Raw genomic sequence first — 20,836 nt, 5'->3', positions numbered from 1 at the left:
AGGGGGTGAGCAGAGGTTATCTTGGACGTGTAACTCCCTTGCCCTGACTAGAGTGGGTAAGTTCTGCCTGGCTGAGGTGCATACCCTAGCCAACCAGAAACCCCATTTCTAACATTGGAAGTCAGCGGTGAGGATAGGACTTGCGCTTGCACAATACCATTGTGACTCATTATTTCACTACAAGGATTGCGTTTAGACCATCACATGTTTGGCTTCTCTTAACTTTCTCTCTTTGGTTATTTTTCCTGTTTTCAGTTCTCACGCTTGGGTATTGTGATTGTCACAGTTGAGTTAATTGTACCTTTTCAAGATGGGGCTTACCTTTGATTTAGAAGACCTGCCGTTTTACACGCAGGGGGAATTAGAGGGGTTCTGTAGAGAGAGAGGGCTGCCTGTAGAAGGAGACCTCAGGAGATCTCTGAATTTCTTTGAAAGGTTTGTGACATTTACCCAGGGAGGGAGTGTGGGTAGGGGGTACCCAGAGGATCCTGAGTGTAGCGAGGGTTCCCAATGGGAGGGCTCCCAGACCTCATCCCTAGAGAGTGGTAGAGAGACTGATCAGGAGGGTGAGAATGACCGGTTGGGGACGCCAGTTGACAGGGAAGGCCCCAGTGATAGGGAGTCCCTTGCTGGGTCCAGTGTAGGAAGCAGGGCTACCTCTCATTCCTTGACGCCTGATGAGCTAAGAGATAGGCGGGAAGAGAGGGACCTGAAGTTGCAGTTAGCGCGCCTAGCTGTTGAGGAGAGAAGGGCTGAGGTAGAGAAGGCCTTAGTACAGGAGAGAATGGCAGAGGCAGAGAGGGCCTTTGCCAGAGAAAGACTCGCTCTAGAGCGCAGTCTGAAGGTTCTGGACTCACCAGCGTTGCAGGTGGAGTCCAGTGGTGGCAGCAATGTACAGTGCTGTAGCAAAGATGTTCCTCACATACCCATAGATCTGGTACCTAGGTTCCAAGAGGGGGGTGACATACGTCAGTGGTTAAAGGAATATGAGAGGGCTCTGGTAGAGCGCAGGATCCCTGAGAAGGATTGGGGAACTGGCCTAGGGAGTTGTATTCCTGAGGAGGGGAGGGATGCCCTACTGACTCTAGAAGAGAGTGACAGGGAGGGGTACTCCGCTGTGAAGAACGCACTGATTGTGAAGTATGGTTTTTCCCCTGAGGAATACAGAAAAAGGTTTAGGGGTGGTAAGAAACTGTCCCACCAGTCTTGGGAGGAGTTTGTGGAGGATTGCTGCATTGCACTAGATGGATGGGTGAAGGGTAGCACAGTAAACAATTTTGAAGGGCTGTTTAATCTGATTCTCAGAGAGCACCTGTTTCGTTGTTGTTTTTCAGAGTTACGCCAACACATGTCAGTGTGTGAGCCCTCTGACCCCAGGGAGCTCGCAAAGGAGGCAGACTTCTGGTTGCGTACCAGAGGGTCTGGTGTGGCATTAGGGGGTGTTCCTAATGAGAGTGGTCTAGGTGTTTCCCAACAAGGTGTGGTGGGAAAGGAATGGAGTGTCCCAGGTAGGTCCCAGTGGACTGGGATGGGTGAGGGACCCCATGTCCCGTCTCTGAGGAGAGGGAATGGGGCTGGGCTGAGGCCCAAGGTGCCCAAGGTGCCCAAGATACCGCCCCAGGCCCCTGAAGGTTCCATGAGTGAACGCCAGGAGGTGAGCCTAACCTGTGCCGTAGGGCCAGCTGTTCAGAAGGATCCCATTTTGTCATTAGGACTTAGGCGGGTGGCTGGTGATAGCGTTCCGCCGGTCCTGGTGTCTGGTAGTCTCGCTCTACAGCGGAGGAGGCGGAAATCCAGGCATAGGGTTGAGAGGGGGCTGCGGGCCCCAGTGGAGAACCTGGAGGGTCAGGGGTTAGCTCTGAGAGCAGAGCCCCCCAGGAATGACCTTGGTGAGACCATTTCTGGGCTGGGGGGAATCCAGACTCTGTCAGATGGGCAGAGGTCAGGAGACCTGCGCCAGTCAGACTCTTGTGTGGCCCTTGGGGAAAGTATTTCCCTGGTGGGGGGTAGGTGTGCCCCCCAGGAAGTCCTGGTGCGCCAGGCAATGATTCAACCGCAGGGTGGTGACTCTGGGTTGGATGATCAGGTTCAGGGGGTAAACTCTGACCTGATGGGGAGTACGTGTGCTCCCAAGGAAGTCCTGGTGCGCCAGGCAGTGGTTCAACCGCAGGGTAGTGACTCTGGGTTGGATTGCCAGATTCAGGGGGTAAGCTCTGATCTGGTAGGGGGTAGGTGTGCTCCCAAGGAAGTCCTGGTTCGCTGGGCAATGGTCCAGTCTAAGGGTGTCGTCCCTGGACTAGATAGACAGGTTCAGGGGGTAAACTCTGACCTGGTTGGGGGGGCGGTTAGTGTGCTCACCCCCCTGTGTGAAACTTCTGGTGGCTTCTCCCGAGGTGGGGAGACGCAGGACTCTGGAAGTGGGGTTCAGGGAGGGGGAAGCCCGCCCCGGACCCTGGTGCAACCCAAGGGTGTCATCCCTAGGTTGGGTGGTCAGTCGCCAGGTAGTGATCCTGGGCTGGCGAGAAAGTTGTGCAGGGCTGCTGTACCCAGCACCCTGGCAAGTGTGGATTCTGGTGATACCCCTCCTAGGAGAGGAGGGCGGGATCCTAGAAGGAGGGGTACAGGGAGGAGAGCCTCGCCTCTAGCCCCTGTAGAACCTATGGGTGCAGACCCTAAGTTGGTGGATCAGTGGCAGGGTAGAGCCCCTGAACTGATCGGAAATGAAGTGGAGACAGGTTGCTTTGCACCTGGGGCTACCGCCCCCCACTCATTATGGTTTCAGAGACCAGAGGCTCTTAGATGGCCTGGGGCCTTGTTCTATCGCCCCAATCAGGGAAGTACATCAAGGTATTGATTGTTCTCCCCTGGCTTTTGGCTGGTAGGGGGTTGTGTTGGACTTTTGGCCATACGCATGGTCATCCCTAGTCTTTTTGCCTCCTTCCTCCTGGTTTTTCTGACCTCTCGCTGTTGGCTCTAGGACTCTGAGCACTTTATCACTTCTGACCAGTGCTAAAGTGCAGGTGCTCTCCCATCTAAAGTTGGTATGATTGGCTTATACCTAATTGGCATATTTAATTTACCTATAAGTCCCTTGTACAGTGGTATCTCTATACCCAGGGCCTGTAAATTAAATACTACTAGTGGGCCTGCAGCGCTTCTTGCGCCACCCACTGAAGTAGACTTTCAAACCTGTCTCAGGCCTGATAGCGCAGGGCCTGTGTGCGCAGTTTTCTGCCACAGGGACCTGGCATCTAAATTTACTTGCCAGGCCCAGAACTCCCCTTTTATTACATGTAAGTCACCCCTAAAGTACGCCCTAGCTAGCCCTATGGGCAGGGTGCCATGTATGTAGAAAGGCAGGACATGTGCCATATTGCATGGCCTGTCCTAGTAGTGACAAACAGCCTAACTTGGTGTCTCACTGCTGTAAGTGCTGCCTTCTCATAGGATTGCATTAGAAATGCCCTGCCTTATGTGTAAGGGGTATTGTCTGATTTATGAGGGGTAGCGTAGGCGTGTTTGGTATGGTTGTGATGGTGATAATAAATACTGCTTACTGGTGTGGGTGTATTTTTTATTACTATCACAGAAATGCCACTTCTAGAAAGTGCGCATTTTTCTGTGCTTATAATTCTGGTGTTTTGCAGCTTGACTCCAATCCACGTCTGGGCAGAGTGACAGTTGGGGCTTTGTGCATACTTTTCAGACAGCCTGTACACAGGGAGGGTGGAGGTGTCACTGAGGTGCATCTGCATACTGAATAGTCTTCCTGGGCTGAGAGAAGGGAGAGGCGGGGCACACCTGCATTTGTAAAGACTGTGCCCTGGCCTCACACAATAGGGTCGTTAACGCCCCACTGATGTTTGGAGCCTGTGCTGAAAGGAGAGAGGGGGCACTCCCAGAACCAGTTGTAACTGGCTGGAACCTCCTCTCCCTACCATTGTAAAACACTGTAAGAACTGACTATAAGTACAGGGGAATTTTCCCCACAATTTGAACATTCTTGGAACTTGAAACTGGACACAGAACGCTGATGAATGGACTCACCAGGAAACCGCCATGGAATGCTGCTGCTGTGCTGACCTGTGACCTGCCTGGTCACTAGGAGGAACTGCCACCATCTGCACCCCTTGTGCTGGCCTGTAGCTGGGCCCACCAGCCCTGTGCTCCTTCTTGTTTAGTTGTTCCCAGGGGCAGGGTGCTGTGGCCCCTGACCCCTGCAACGATCTTTTACATCTTTGCCAGGAGGGAGCGCGAGGCGCCCCCCTCCCCCTTTAAAGGATTTCCCTGACTTGGGCCCCCCCTTGGAGAGGGCCGGTGGAGGCCAGGGGGACCCCCAGTGATCACGGGTCCCAGAAGGGGCCCGTCAAAAATTCAGAGAGGGTGCGTGCCGCCCCTCTCGGTCTGCCATGTTGAGGGAGGCCCCCGTTTTTGCGCAGAGGAGCGCCGGGGGGCCCATTAGTTGTTTTAGGCACTGGAAGTGCCTCCCCATCAAGACAGGTACTTTTAAATGGACCAATATGTTCCTAATCTAAAGTTCTTTCTACAGACTTTGCTATTATGATATATTGCCTACCTGTTCTATGATGCTTTTACATATGTGTGCACATGTTCCTTTTATGGGCGTGACTTGCTAATATGTTTCCCTAACTTGCCATAGGTTTTCTAATGTTCCTACTATGGGCGTTTTATGATATTCTTATGACAAGTGTTCTAATGTGATTACGTGTTTCCTGACTACTGCTTATGTTGCAGAATACTGAGTAACCTGTGTGTTATGTGTGACTACTGCTAGTTTGCAGAGTAACTAATGTGTAACGTTCTGACAACTGCTAAGGTAGCAGGATAGTACTGTTATGTGATGTTGGTCTAATGATTACATTGTGTACAATACAGTATATTTTCATATAATCTGGTGTTGTGTTTCACTTGTGGTGGGGATATTGCGTCACATGTATGTGTGTGTTGTGCAAACGCTTTACGCATTGCCTCCGGGTTAAGCCTGACTGCTCGTGCCAAGCTACCAAGGGGGTGAGCAGAGGTTATCTTGGACGTGTAACTCCCTTGCCCTGACTAGAGTGGGTAAGTTCTGCCTGGCTGAGGTGCATACCCTAGCCAACCAGAAACCCCATTTCTAACACCAGTGGTGTCTCATAGTTTGTGTTTAACTCAGAGGCACTCATCTTTTCCTTTCTTATGGTAACTAGAGCATCTAAATCCTTTATTGTTTTCCCTGAAGAAAATCACCTCAAAATGAGTTGCCCACAATTCACTGTATTTATGCTTTCTATGTTTGTTCAAGATTTTCTTTTCCAAGGGCAGCTATCCTCCAGATATTTTGGGTGTCTTATTCTTTGGATTTAAGTTCCTGTCAGGTTTTCCCACATGTGATTGTCCTTTTCCCTGATTGATAGAATTCTTGTCGTTTGTTCTGAGAGAATAAATTGCTGTGGCTGAGGCTTTTTCACTAAAAGCATGCATAAGGTTTTTTTGTTATGATATATTCTTTAACATATGAACCTGGTGTCTCTCCCCCATGTCGCTCCCCATCCCACCCACACACGCATGGATTCTTCTCTTCTTCTTGATCTGGTGCTTCGAGCACAGGTTTTGTGTTTACTGACTCGTTGCCTCAAACAGGCCTTTGAAGGGCAGTAGGTTTCTGCAGATTAAAGGCGAGTAACTAGTCATGAGGAATCGGAACAAGAGTCATCATGTGAAACAAGGGGCGTCTTCTCATTGTAACCCGTGTGCCCTGGGAGCATATAACACAAGCCAAAGCATTATATCTGGAGTGTAAGGGATACTAAGACACAAGCACGGCCTCTGTACGGAGTTGCCAAAAATACGACCTCTCCTTTTTTCAAGGCCTTCAAAACTCATATAATGTATTAGATTTATAGCAGAGCCATAGACATCATACAAATTAACCGTGAGGCCATTTCTGCTTTTTAAACATGACCTAAAACATGAGTACGGCAGTGACATTGTGCAGCAAATAATTGCAAAAACATTTATAAATAAAATGATTAAAAAAATGAGCTCCAAAACCCAGCATTAGTGATGTACACAAAAAATGAAGCGATGTGGCACCCTGAGTGCCAGCCAAAAATCTTTATGAAGTCACGATGCCTTGGACGTTTCATTCTGACAATTTATAGGGTCCACTGTAGGGATTGTACTTTTCTGGCAGTCTAAAGGCATGTTATAATTCAGACGTTGATGAAGCTCTGGGAAGAAGTATTCATTAAAAAAAGAATTTGGGATGCAATCAACTAGTGTGCCTAGCAGGCCTCATGGTAATCATAGCAATGGACAACTGAAAATGCTAACACATGCTGCTGGTAAAGCAGAGTAGGTTGCGATTACTTGCCACCCTGGGAGAGGGCAGGAAACAAGAATAAAGAAATGGAATTTACTAAAGCCAACTCCCCAAGTAGAAACAATTACAATATCAAGCAAATCAGGGCTCTGCGGTTAGTTCTCCAATACATTTGTCTTGTTGGCTGACCTAGTAAATTTAGAGGGACATGTGTGGGGCTGTGATTCTAGACAGCATCCCTTCAAACAGAATAATAGGCATGACTTGCCAAATAAGAACTCTTTCCCAATCCCTATAACTCAGACAAAATTAAAAGAAATATGTTCATTTATTATATGATGGCAGTGCACTCATTAGAAACGAGTCTGTGCTGATTTCTGTTACTGATCAGGCCAGTAAGTCAGTAAATTCAATGGCAGCTTGAAGGCGGTAGAAGCCAGATTGCACAATTTGTGGAAGAGCTCATTACATTCGCACTACTGACAGCCAAAGCAAATCTCGGTGAATCGTGACATATTTGATTTACTTGAAAAGCCAATAATATTTTCAGAAAATAGTGAACGAACGCACTATACACTCTTTGTATATTCAGATATTACATATTTCTCAGAGGTAGTGAGAAAGACTGAAGGAGGGGGAGACAGAAAGAAACAGAGGGAGAAAAAAGAGAAAATTGGCCAAAAACCCTTACTTGACAAGCTCAAGGTCATACAGTATTTCCAACATAACTGTGTTTTATGTTGGACATGTGTCCATCATAAACTGCGTGTAGTGTTGGGCATATTCACCATTACGGAGAGACAACATAATATATGTAATCAACATCCGATAAAAGAATACCGTGGGTTAATCGGGATCAGTGGGGCATTTGTAAGAAACTCGAAAGCTGTATTACATCCAAATAGATCATACATCAACAGGAATGTCCAAAAGCACGATGAAATTTGAGTGCATTCAACTGGGCTGATTGCACAGCAAAAATGAACTTGCAAACTACCACCATAAAGAATCATGTAATAGTGAATTAATTTAAAGAGCGTAATATGTACCCAATAATCACAAGCAAATCCAATGGAAATGGTTGCTTAGTTTCATGTGGGACTCAGAAACAAATACTTAAGAACACCTTATTTATAATAGGTAACAATAAACATGGCATAAGGGTATTGTAAAGACTAGTTGTACTGGCCAAACGATGTCGAATCAGCATAGCAAAACGACTAAACAGTTCCCATATTAGAAATTGGGGGGCGTGATTAAAATCCCAAAGAAAAAGCCCAGAGTTTAGACAAAGGCTACTAAAAAGTGAAACGCAGATATTTGATTTGTTGGTCCAGCGACTAATTTACCCCAAATGCAAATAAAGGGGTAGGTCTACTAGCCAAGATATTCTGAGCTATAATTTCACTTCTGTCTGGTGATGGAAGTTGAAGAAATATACATCTAGGTATAATTTGTATACGTGTATTTGTGTGTGTGTGCATTCGTGAGGTGTGTGTGCCTTTGTACTGTACCCTTGAATCTGTCCTCCTGGGGCAATTCACAGGACTATTTCCAGTTATGCGTGACACCTTTATACAGTCTCTTACTTCACTGCACACATTTGTATGAAAACATTTTAACATTACCTTCCGGGCACTCACAACCGGCTACAACCATTTTTTCTCTGAAAGGTGCAATATTTGAGCATGTTGCCGGGGGATGAAGAGTACATTCGCTATAAACTTGACCATTTTGGCATTTGAGTATTCCTATAAAGATAAAATTATGGCTTTTCATTAGGATAATACGGTTGAACCATTTCATAACAATTTCACATTACTTTCTGTCCCAGAAATTCGTTACATTTTCAATAATGTGCACAATTCTTTAGCACAATTACACGATGAAAGCATCTTACATTTACTGCTAGTAGTGCAATACTTTGTGCCATACAGTACTGCGTGGGGCTCACTTTTATCATCATGCATGCTCCAAAAAGGATTTTCTGATTTTCATCGGATCTAGGGCCAGGTGTATGAAGCTTTTTTGCATTCGCAAATGGCCCGCTTCGCAGAACAGGGCCTTTTGCAAACTCAAAAAGGCATTTTTAAATGTACAAGGCCCAAACTGCAATTCGGTAACCTGGTACCGAATCACAATTTGGAATTACGATTCGGAATTTCGAAGGGGTGTGTTTAGGGTGTCCCTTCCTAATACAGAGTCACATTGTTAGGTACAAATGGTTTTCAATCGAAATGGGGTCGCAAAACATTCACAGTTTACTACTAACTCAAATTTTGTGGTCGCAATGGGGACGGAGTTCACCTTTGAGAATGTAAAAACAAATATTTTTTAACAGCAGGCAGAAGGCCCATGGACCACTGTCTACTCGTAATTTTTTTTTTTTACTTTTCTTTTTTAAGGGTCGAGCCTGCATTGCGTGCGCTCGCGCATGCGTATCGCAGCGAGAGGCTTTAGTATTTAGAAAAGGGCTCGGAGCCCTGTCAACTTCACGTCAGTGTTTTTTATTGGTTCGTGGGATTGCCTAATAAAATCTGCTTGCTTTCATTAGTCGAAGGCACGCATACGTCATGCCTTTTCCGGTAGCTAGCCCTCCTCAAGCGCAGTGACCAAGTACAGAAAACATGCGAGGCTCGCTGTTATCCATCGGGCTTGTGGACTTCTTTTTCTCTAATTTACGAGCGCGATCTCGCTTGGCAGAAGTCGAGCGCTTTACATAGTTAATTTAACTTTTTTGGGTTATGTACATAAATGCACTTTTGCCCGATAGGTGAAAAGTCGGGTTAGGAGTTTACAACGTGATCAGCTCTAACACGAGCAAACACGAGACCCGTTGCATTGTAAATGCTTGTTTTTAATGCATCCTGTTTTCTTTTAAGGAAAACGGCTGCATTTAAACAAAAAAAAAGATTGTTTTGTTTAAAATCAATCACAGACGGAATGCTGTGATGTACACAGTCCAACGTGGCATTCTTTAACAGTTGTTCAATTATCCTGTGGGCAACCTCCATACAAATGTGAGAACCCTCTTTGCCCTTGCAAACAGTACCATTACATAACACGTATTTGGGACAAACTAATCTCCAAGGGAAGCTGAAGCATGTAGACTGTTTAGAAGGTCTACATTGTATACACCGCTGGGTTGTGGGGTTAAATAGGTGCAGAAAGTCCTTGAGAAAAAATCCTCACCTGGTCGGGACATGGGCCAAACCGATATTTAGCCTATTAGTTTACTGGTGCGCTGCAGAAAATGCAGCAGGGGTAAGATTAGCTGACTCTTTTCCTAGAATCCTTGGCGTTTTCCCACAGATGGAAAAGTCATCCTACCTCTTTCTTCAGAGAACAGTTGTCATTCAAAGTGCAGACCATTTTGCATAAAAACCTATACAAAGTTGAATTCAACAGAGGGCTGTAACAGCGAAAGTTCAAAATATCAGAAGAGCAGCGGCGGCTCCTCTGCTAAGGCAGAGGAGCGGCGCTCCATTGCTTTATGTAGTGAAGGAAAGGGAAAAATAAAATGATAATAACACAATATTATTATCATTTTATTTTTTCTCTGGAGCACAGTTAGGGTGTGGCGGGGCGGGCCTGGGCTGGAGGAGGGCTATGTGCACATAAGTGAGTATGATGCTTTGGCTGGCCGTGCTGGCCAGGCTTAACAGTCATGTGCACTTTGCATTTCTCCACCCGGCTCTGTTCAACAGCTGGGAGGAGAAAGTGCACAGGGCCCTACTCCCTGTCTAAGCGCTGAAACAGGGTGCTCAGACCAATCACGACACTGCTGTCATGATTTTGACAGCAGCGTCATGATTGGAGGGGAGTCTGGAAGCCTGTGTGATTCCGAGAGATCGAGGAGGAAAGAGAGACGGAATCATCTCTCCCAACATCCCAACATAAAAGGTAACATTTTTTAATTTTTTTTTTTTTAGTATCCCCTGCCCCGCCATCCTCGTTGACAAGTGGCCAACACTGCAGAAGATACTCTGTCTGCCCAGCTCTTGGACTTCCTGGCTTATTTAATTATGCCAGCCACTGAGTTTCTGAAAAAGGAGCCTCAGATAGCTCTCTTGTGAGGATATCATTGCTGACTGCCCATCCACCACAGGCCTACTGGCTTTCATGATGGTCACAAACAGAAACAAAATCAACAACGCCTCCAAATCCTCACTCTGAGTTATGGATATTGCATTTTTGTTTTTCAAATACAAATTTTCACTGACCCTCTGATATCACAAAATTGAGGGGAGCTCTACATATGCTAGGTGGGGCTAACAAATGCATGGCCTTCACCACACTAGCAGTTTAGTGATCCTTTCAACAAAGTTTAAAAAATGATTGACTTAAAATGTATTTGAACTGACGATGCAATCATTTACATATATCTTACTTTTTTTGTAATGTGTGACAAAAAAACATCATCTGGAAAATGAATAATATTTGCATAAATGGCATGCCTTATAGTACAGTAACTGTTCTACGCTCTAAAGCAACTTAAAAGTAAACTAAGGAGCAAACTGATGGCGAATATGAAGCAGACGTTCTAATGCTAGCTTTCTATAAATCCATCAGGTATTTTCTGTCATCAAAAAAAACAACCACTATCGGTGTCTACTAATTAATTTAAATGCCTTTCTAAATATGAGAAAATTGGAACAATGCTTGGAGGACCAGTTGAGCCATTACTGAGCCAGCTTTGTGGATAAACTGACTCTGTAATCGATTCCATTCACGTGTCACAAAATCTCAAGAAGTTGATGGTGCATTGATAATTTCCTTTGCAGTCTTCATTCAGAACCTCTTAGTCTACCTTTCTGTTGTCCCTGGGGAAGTCTTTGGTAAATATATGTCATGATTCCGGAAGTGACCGGTTGTAATGTCCAAAAGAGCTGTTGCACCTGCAGCTTTCGTGGAAGTGGCAGATGAGTTAATTTCTTTCTTCCTACATAATCACGTTTTTTTCTTCTTAACTGATGCCAACAATCAATATGGGAGATTTGGTTTGTCACTTTCTTGTGTCAGTGACAATTATTGGAGCCTCCTTTTTAGCAGAGGCCACATATACTTTGTCTAGCTGAAAATACATTTTGAGAAAAAGAGGGTTTTGCTTAGCAATGAATATTTCCTTACATGTTGAGGTGTGGATCCCTTAGCTGAAGCCAGGGTCAGTAAAAGCTCAATTTCTATCCATTACACCTAGGACTCCCTCGACAAGATTTCACCATTGGGGGCACAGATAATAAGATGGGCAGACCCTGCAGCTCCCCGGGCAATGATTAGTTTTAGTGTGTTGGCATCTTGACTTTGACCCGCAAGTAACTTGCCTTACCTCCAATCCATCAGACTTACCAAGGATAAACTGGGTGCCCCCAGGGGTTTTATTGGCAGAGAGAATGCATTGTCAAAATCTTGACGCTCATCCCCAAGGAGGGAGGCCTAAGCGATTGACACCATAGATCTCTTGACTTCACCACTCCTGGGATATAATTCGCAGTCTGCTGCTGTGCTAGGAATTGTCTGCCACCCTTTCTGTATTCAATATGTATCACCCTCTGCCCACCTGGCTACCCTGCATCTGGGAGGGGCTGGCAACACACTTTGGCTCTGCTCTTTTGAAGATACTTTATGGCCATTTCTCTGATACAGGAAGGGGTACTTGATTGAGATGCTCCTACACCTGATTGATGAGTGAGTGCGGCCTTTCACAACTTTTGCTGTGGCCATAGCTATGAGAAGTATTGGGCTTCCCACCCTTGCTTCAATACTGTGACTGTATGGTTCAAGAACCTGTCGTACTCTTGCTTTACTTGAATGTCCCCCTACTACTGATCGCCCACTCACAATGCTTTCACCTAACATTTCACCACTTTGGGACTGTGCTAGCAGCTGTACCTCTGAACTTTCACTGCCCACTTGATAGGAGGGAGTGAAAGGGTATAAACCTCACCCCTATAGTGGATCGACCTTGTACAACATATTATGCTGCGCTTTAAATCTGCAAAAGACAACATCTCTCTGGAGCACGGTCTCTGCTGTAGATTCTGAAATGCCACCTCCCTCCTAGGCACCAACATGAGAGACTCCCCCTCCAGGTGCCCATCACGCGGGAATAAATTCTACAAGAAATACGCTCTGACATTCGATCACTCAAAGCAGAATTTAAAGCCTGGTTCCATGACATAAGACAAGATGTCTCAGACAGGGGAGTGAGTAGATGATATCAAATCTAATATGGACGCCCGGTCCAAGGATCAGGAGATGTTGTGGCAACATGTGAGAACCCTCAAAGAACAGCAAATCAAGCAACAAAGCAAACAGGAGGACTTAGAAAATAGAAGTTGCTGCAACAACATCTGCATCAGAGGGATGCCTCAAGGTGCAGATGGTAATGATATTATGACCCTTTCATTGGAACGTCTTCAAGCCCTCCTCAGAGATGATGACGCTTCTACCCTGGCACTTGATAGAGCCCACAGAGTGGTCTATGCCTTGGGTCGCTCATACGTGGTGCCAGATATACTCACAAGAATGCACTTCTTCACAGAGAAGGAGGCCATACTTAAGGCCACCAGGGGCAAAGTTGACTTTACATAGCAGGGGAATGCTATCCAACTCTATCAGGACCTCTTACCCATCACTCTGTGAAAGGGACAAAACTTCAAGCCCATCACCGACAGGCTGTGAGAGCTGGGAGTTTGCTACCAATGTGGTCACTGCTTTGCTCTTCTGTTCACCTGGGAGGGCAAACGCCATTCAATACGCTCACTCACTGTAACAAAACTTCTACTGGGCCTTGCAGATGACACCCAAGAACTTGAAACCTCTCCCTCCAGAGGATCCCATAAAGAGGGCATTCACCCAAAGGTGAATTTGCGATGTCCTGATAGACATCAAATGGCGCAATGCACACAGGGCACTAAACGTGACATTATCCACCATCTCTGCAATCTGGGTAAAGACACTTTCCCAATGCTTTCCACTGCAGGCTCAGTGTAACTGCGGGGGTCGCACCCCGCTCTTAAAAGATTGCTTATACACAATGGTGCTTGCAAGATCTACCTCCCCTCCCTCTGATAGCAGTGCTGGGCCATGTTTAGCTGGGAAGCCTCTCCACCTAGCCATCAATTTCTGGCTCTGAATTCCACCTGAAGACTTGAACCTATCGACTTACAACCCATGAAGGTGACTCCTCTGGTGGGACTATAGCACACTGTTGCCAGTCTCCGCAGGACATGGAAGTCACTGTTGGACCCAGTTGGTCAGTTGAAATTGTTTATTTTAACTTATTTCCTTATTTCAGGTCATCCTACATCCATGATAGGTGCCACTGGTCTTCACAAGTAGCACTCAATGCTCTGAGAGAGGCAGGTGTGACCTTTATGTATTCCATGTCTCCACTGATGGGCCTCCAGGTTTCCCAGTATTGTAGGTTCTGCCACCCTCTTCTCAGGTTCTCAGGTTCCAGACTGCCCCTGCATCTTGCTAGTGTACCACTTAGCCCTACAAGGGATAATATACATTTGTGAGACAGCCAATCCTTATCCCCATTACACAACCCTACTGGAGACCACTACATTAATATCTCCGAATGTGCAGGCCTTAACTCTCCAAACAAACACAAACAAGTAGGGGGCTACCTACTGCAACACAACCCTGATGTTGTCCTCCTACAGAGACTCATCTGAGGGGATCGGACCAACACCGCATGGCTCGCAAGCAGTATATGGTGCACCTCTGATGCAAAGAGGCTAAGGGTGGGCATCCTGTTGAAAACAATGTTTAGCTCTTACATAATCAAAGTCATACGAGACAGGGAGGGATGATACCTGACTCTACATCTCTGTAAGGGGTGACAAAAGCACACACTTCTCAACATCTATGCTCAAAACATTTCACAGGACACCTAGTTCCGTCGTATTCTGAGACAGAAGTTAGATGGGGTAGAGGGTGATATCACTGTATGTGGAAACTTCAACCTGCTATGGGACCTGACTTTGGACCGAAGAACGGCCTCCTTTCAAAGCGCAGAAGTCATGTCATCTCGCCTTAAATGAGATATTGAACACTTAGGTTTGATGGACGAATGGAGATACAAACACCCAGAAGCCTAAGACTATTCATTCTACTCTCATGTCCATACATCATACTCCTGTATCCATTATGCCCTGATCACCTGCTCTCTCCTTTGTCAACTAAATACAGTGGAAATCTCAGATATTTCCATCTCTGCCCATCTAGAAATGTCCTGGTCAGGCACATAAACACTCCCGAGAGGCTCCTCACGCTGGTGTTTGCCCCACATATTCTCAGAGACCTGGTAGACATGGCAGAGATCCTCAAAGGGATGACTGATTATTTTATGCTAAATGACTTACCAGAAACTCCCCTCCATACACCTTGGGATGAGTTCAAAGCTACTGTCCAGGGACTAATCACTTTGATTGCCATAGCACTGGGCAGAGAAGCCAGACTGCTAAAAGCTAATTTGACAGCAGACATTAAAAAGCTAGTGCAGGAAGACAAAGTGACTCTCTGGCCGCAACAAGCAGCAGCTAACTATACTGCGCGGGCAACTGCGGGCACACAGAGCAAGCAAGGCAAAGCACACGCTCCTAACACTGCACCAACAATGCTATGAAGGAGGGAACAAGGTGGGCACACTCTTAGCTGGCAGGCTGCAACAGGTACAAGCCAAAGTACACAATGCAAAGCTCTGGAAGGGAGGTTCTAGGTGGGCAATCACATAGAGGGACTAACTTGAGGCATTCCAGGATTACTACCAGGTATTATATGCCTGGGAGGACCCTCCTCCTGTCCTGATAAAAACCTACTTAGAAGTCAGTGAGTGGGAACCCCTTGGCCCCCAACACGTAGCTCTCCTGGATGAACCGATTACCACTGAGGAACTGCAATCTGCGGTCTAGGACCTGCCACTGGACAAAACGCTGGGGCCCGATGTCCTACATGTTAGTTTTTATAGACTCTTTCTGCCACAACTAAAGGAACATCTGCTGCAGTGGTTATATTCCTTCACCAAGGATACTGGTCTTACACCTACTACAGCATCAGCAGAAATCTACCCAAGCCTGGTAAGTATCCGACCTGTTGCTCCGCTTATGTCCCCATAGCCCTTCTTAATACACTTCCTAAGCTTTTCACAAAATACTAGCTACAAGATTGGAATGCTACCTCCCAGGCCTGGTAGACCCAGACCAGGTGGGCTTTGTCTGCAATAGGCAGGGAGTGGGCAATGTTCACTGCATAGCATCTCTGGTTGAAAAAGTGCACCAATATGAGATCCCAGCATGCCTTCTCTCGCTTGATGCAGGGAAGGCCTGTGACAGAGCCAATTGGTCTTTCCTCAGGGTGATGTTACTTAAAGTAGGACTAGGTTCAGATATAATTTCCAAGAATATGTCTTCATATGTAGCGCCCACTACCACTGTTCGGGTGAACGGACAAACTATGGAACCTGTCACGATTTTAAGGGGCACACAACAGGGGTGTCCACTCTTGTTTCTATTATTCGCTCTAGCAGTGGTGACAGGTATCCCCTTTGAGGGCTGGACTCACCAAATCAGCATGTTTGCAGATGACCTCCAGCTCACGATCACTCAGCTGGAGATCTCTCTCCCAGTGGTGGTCGCCTGCTTATATGCTTACAGGGCGGTACCTGATTTTAAAATCAATATGTCCAAATCGTCCGCACTCAGCGTGAGCATTCCTAAACAGGACTTATTGGCTCTGCAATGCTTAGCACCTTTCCAATTGTCGCAAGACACTATTAAGAACCTGGGCCTTCACATACCCCTTTGCTCACATCCGGACTCGGGCAAACTGGCCAAATGTTCACCGCTCCATCCTAGAGGATTTTTGATGATGAAAACATCTTGCCTGGGGTGTGTGAATGTTATAAAAATGAATGATCACATAATTAGGTATAGAGCAGGAGTGTCACTTTGAGGAAAGTGTGACTACAAGCACACACCCCTCCCGGAGGAGTTATGATATGAGAATCCAAATACTACCGTGTATCAATGGTGGACACCATAAACGATAGGTATCATCTTACGACACCACATTAGTAAGGTGAATTGCACCATATCACAGAGCATGTATTATTTATGCTTTCATTAGAGGTAGTCAAACAAGGAGTGGCACCATGGAGTCCACCTTGGTCCTCAAGAGGAGCCTAGGGGTAAGGCTCAGAAACATGTAGACCAGGAAGTCAGGTACCTTACATCCCCCACTTCCGCAGCCCCTTTTTAATCATCCTGTCTCCAAGAGATCTAATAAAACATTGGAATTACTAGTAGACAGGTATTTTTAACTCACCCAAGATCCCACCACTCCTATCCCTCCTGTGATTCACATGGGAAATATTGTCAGACATAAATATTTTGTTCTAAATATTGGTTACCTAATATTGTTCCACTGGGTGTTGATAATCTATTATTAACTCCAATAACCTAGATGACAAGCTCCTCAGTCAGGTGCCTCTTTTTGGATGTCTCTCTTAGAACTAGAGGATACGGAATGATTCCTAAGGACGGAGCATTCCATTGGTGATTCCATATTATTGAACTCTTTCCTCTTGAGCTTCAAGTCACTGTCTTGCTTCGCTTCATCCAGCACAGAGGCCATTTTCTCTCTATACTTTTGTCCTACAAGACCTTTTCTGACAAAATTATATTCTTAAACTGTCCTTGTCCTGGAGGCAGGATAAGCACTGTGGTGAGGGTCTTTTTCCGGAGGAGGGACTCTTCAGAAACAATGGCGTCTTGAAGGCAAAACCTGTGAGAATAACCATCTATAAAGGCTAAAAAACAAAACATGCCTTTATCTAAAGAAGTTGTTTGAAGTCCAAACTAAGTTGATTTGATTTCAGTTTCTTGCCAAAATGAGAAAGAATATGGAGGTAGCCTCCAGTTCACGTTATGATGTGATTGTAGTGCTACTTGCTTCAATCAACGGAGCAGTGCTATTTTCGGCATTGCCATGCCTCTTGATATCTGGCTCAATTTCCCTCATAGTATTTTATTTTCCCCTTTGAAACCAGTGCTTGAAAGATGATAAATATAACTTAGTTTTCAATTGATGAAAATTATAAGAGAAAGTAAACTGCTTTTTAATTTAAAAATGAATGAAATTCACACAAAAAAGACCAGTCGTTATGATGCACAATACTTTTCAATTCTAAATTGCATTTTTGCAAAAAGATTTTATATACTGTGAAAGTGCTACTGGATCCCATGAATAGGCAGGGACGTTCAACCAAAAACGATCACTAACAATATCCGTAGAATTCATACCCAGGCTGACAGAATGTCACTGAATTGCTAACTCATGATCATGAGATATTATGAGATGAGAACTAGGGCAGGGCTTCAGACATCCACTGAACAGCAGTTCTGTGGTGAATGGCCACCAATAGATTTCCAACCGTGAGGCCAGCTGAGACACTGTTGTCAAAAGGTGGCTGTGTCCCCCACCTGTAAGTAAGTCAGGCGAACTGAAAGATATACAGATGGGTTCACGCTCCACCAAACATAAGCGATGTCCTGATCCCTTAGTGTCTGCTTTCGTAGGCTATTATTCATTTTTTTTAAAAAGAGAATAGCTTTTCAAATGTGCATATGTTTACCTATAAACTATTCACCCATTAACTAAAAGAATACATTTATGGTTCGTTAACATTAACTGAAAATGGAACACATACCACAGACAATGTCAGGATTCTTCCTCCAGTCCTTCCACTTATCATCACATCCGGATTGTCCACACTGTCGTGCTAGCTCCTCAAAAACACTACAAGCACCTTTCCTCTTGTCTGCTTCTCCACTTGTGCAATATTCTATTCCACACGTTTCTTCAAATTTGTTGAAAACTTGAGCATTAATTTCGCATTCATGAAAGTATTTCCTTGTTATGCTCCTGCAATACTGAAACCATAATGATACGTGATGTGGGTAAGACAGTAGCTTGCATATCAATTACACATACGAAGTTTTCAAAATGTAATAAGATTCACTTTTAGGCTTTAGGAATTATGCGGTTCATGGCAAAAGTATTGAATTCTAAATATACTCTAAGGGGCTTTGGTTCAGCCTCCATGAGCCATTAGCTTCTTTGGATCAACGACCTTCATCCATGACCGGAGACATTGTCAATCACATCTTAGACCACCCCAGACGAGTGTTTTAGTCTCACCTTCTTTCTATTGACTGTGTGTATCCTTCTGCCTTTTTTGAAATGTATGAAGGACTATTTTACTACTCAATAGTAATCTGGCACCACGCATTTCCTTCTTTATCTCATTCTAGCACTGTAAGCACAATGTACAGTGGTCATTTTATTTCATTTAGAGGGTGTCAAACGTATTGACCTGGAAAATTGTTGTGTCTTTTTGTAACTGACTCGAAAAAGTAGAATTGATAATAGAAAAGAAAAATGCTACTCAAACTATATTCCAAATGCTACCGCACACACATGTTGCATAAAAAAGCAAGCTAGGGAATCTACTTACAAAATGGATAACAGTACTGAAGTATGAGCCATGAATGAGGTGGCAGGAGAAAGAGTTTTATAGAACATGGAACACAGAATCTGGAAATGATATTTCAGATGCAAATTGACAAAAAAGAAAAGTGCTTCAAACAGAAAACGCAAATGTGGCCGCTTGGAAAATGCCAGTAACAAACACTCTGGTGTAACCAAGAATTTCATGACAAAACATGAACAAATCACACAATATAAATGGAAAGATATAACACAATCCATAAAGTTAGCTTGTAAGTTAGACAGGTTTCCAGCTGAGGACATTGCAACGCGATGGATCTGATTCCCAAATGTATTGGGAAGAAGGGCAAAGGAAAAAAAAGTTGACACGCTCTCCCTTTCTTTCTCTCTCTCTTCCTCCCTTTCTCTTTGGCTGTCTCTCCATATCAATGCGAGGGCATAACCATCTTTAGAGCGGGAATGGGAAGCTAGTGATAAAGCTGATAGTATGAAACTTGTGTGCCAGAGAAGTTTAACAGTGTTTTTGACCTATGGCTGAGCAGTTGCTAGGATGGTGTAGCTAGTTTTCAGACGCCTAATGAATAAGATTCACAAAGTCACCATGGTATCTTCATCCTATTCTTATATTGTAGTTTTTTTTTCCAATTCTCAATAGGTGGGTAGATTTGACAAAAAAGAAAATAAATTGAGAAAGAAGTAGAGAAAGCATCATCAGGAAGCACGTTTGCCAGAAATTAGGCTTCTTAGACCACAGTCCAAATTGTGAGGTGCTTCAGAAGAAGTATAATGTCTGCAGAATTTTTGTGGAGTAATTCCTATATATCACTCTGGCGCATATTTGCCAGGAGGAAGTCCCTTAAATTGCCTTAGCTTTAGTGCAATGTATTATGGCATCAGGCGGAGGATCTGTTTGGTATAAGGCAGGTGCTGGAACAATTTTCATAGTGGGTGTGCTGCAATCAATGTTACATCACTGAAGTCATAGGGACTGTGTCAGATCCAATCATTTCACAAAGAACAAGTACAGCAACTGAGCCACTTCCATTCAGCAGAAGAGTGGTAAAGGTTTGGAATGTAGACATTTGTGCATTTTGGAGAAAAACGTTGCAATTATATTGATAAAGAATGGTGTGGCAGCACAATGTTATTTGCAGACAGCACATTGTCCTTTGAAATAGTCACAAAAGTTACACTGAAATGCAGTTTAGATCATAAAACTATATAGTGCCCAAATGATAATGTGTGGAAATCTTGTTTCTGGAAATATTTAAAATCACTAATTAAAGTGTCTTCATTGGTTCTGACCTTATGAAAATGTTGGTTTCCATCACACTTCAGAATTACAAAAAATGTGCTTCATTTATTCTTTCCTAACTGCTTGCATAGTTTGAAAATTTTGCATAGTTTGTTTACAGGTATTTACATTTTGTTGTGTGTTATAAAAAAATGACATCCTACAGCCTTTCCTTTTCACACACCTTGCAGCCCAGTAAGATTGTCAGATAGTTCTCCTTAAAAAAATTCTTTAACTTTGGAGTCAGAGAAAGAAAAGTAAACACCAATCTCTATAATAAAAGAATAAGCAGTAATTTGTCTGAAGTGGGGGTGGTGGATAAATTCTGCTTTGCAGGCAGAGTTGATGTATTGGCCACTCTGTGTTACGCATGTAATGCAGAGTTCCATCCAAATTCTACCAACTTCTTGGAGTTTTTTCTCAAGTGTGGCTCACCACTGGTAAGTTGGGCAGCGAGATTTGGCATTCCATAGCATGACTTTTGTTCACTAGGAGGACACCTGGTAAAATTTTCCCAAAGAGGGTAGTCAGAAAGCTGTTAGCGGTCACAAAGCTGCTCAAGCAGGAGCAAAATCAACTCAAGAAGCAGCGTCCTCTGATTTTTCAGGTTGGAATGAGTACCTGCTGCTAAAAATGTGCGTGAGTGTTGCAACCTGCCTAGTTCTGGAACTCAGTGGAATCTTGCTGAGTTTTCACACAAC

General features: G+C 44.6%; 1 protein-coding gene across 50 annotated transcripts in view; it reads right to left on the bottom strand.

Moving 5' to 3' along the window:
• The window catches only part of LOC138288307 (mucin-19), a 1,675,551-nt gene that overhangs the window by 1,302,038 nt on the left and 352,677 nt on the right, over positions 1 to 20,836 (bottom strand). For all 50 annotated transcript variants that reach the window (XM_069229764.1, XM_069229784.1, XM_069229763.1 and 47 more), the window contains 2 exons: positions 18,042 to 18,264; positions 7,951 to 8,073 (listed from right to left, as the gene is read on the bottom strand). In XM_069229764.1, coding sequence (XP_069085865.1) covers positions 7,951 to 8,073; positions 18,042 to 18,264 — 346 coding nt within the window. The remainder of the gene's footprint in view (positions 1 to 7,950; positions 8,074 to 18,041; positions 18,265 to 20,836) is intronic.

The sequence above is a fragment of the Pleurodeles waltl genome, chromosome 4_1 (genome assembly GCF_031143425.1).
Source record: "Pleurodeles waltl isolate 20211129_DDA chromosome 4_1, aPleWal1.hap1.20221129, whole genome shotgun sequence".
Taxonomy (NCBI): Eukaryota; Metazoa; Chordata; class Amphibia; order Caudata; family Salamandridae; genus Pleurodeles; species Pleurodeles waltl.
This window is presented reverse-complemented; position numbering and strand designations above follow the sequence as displayed.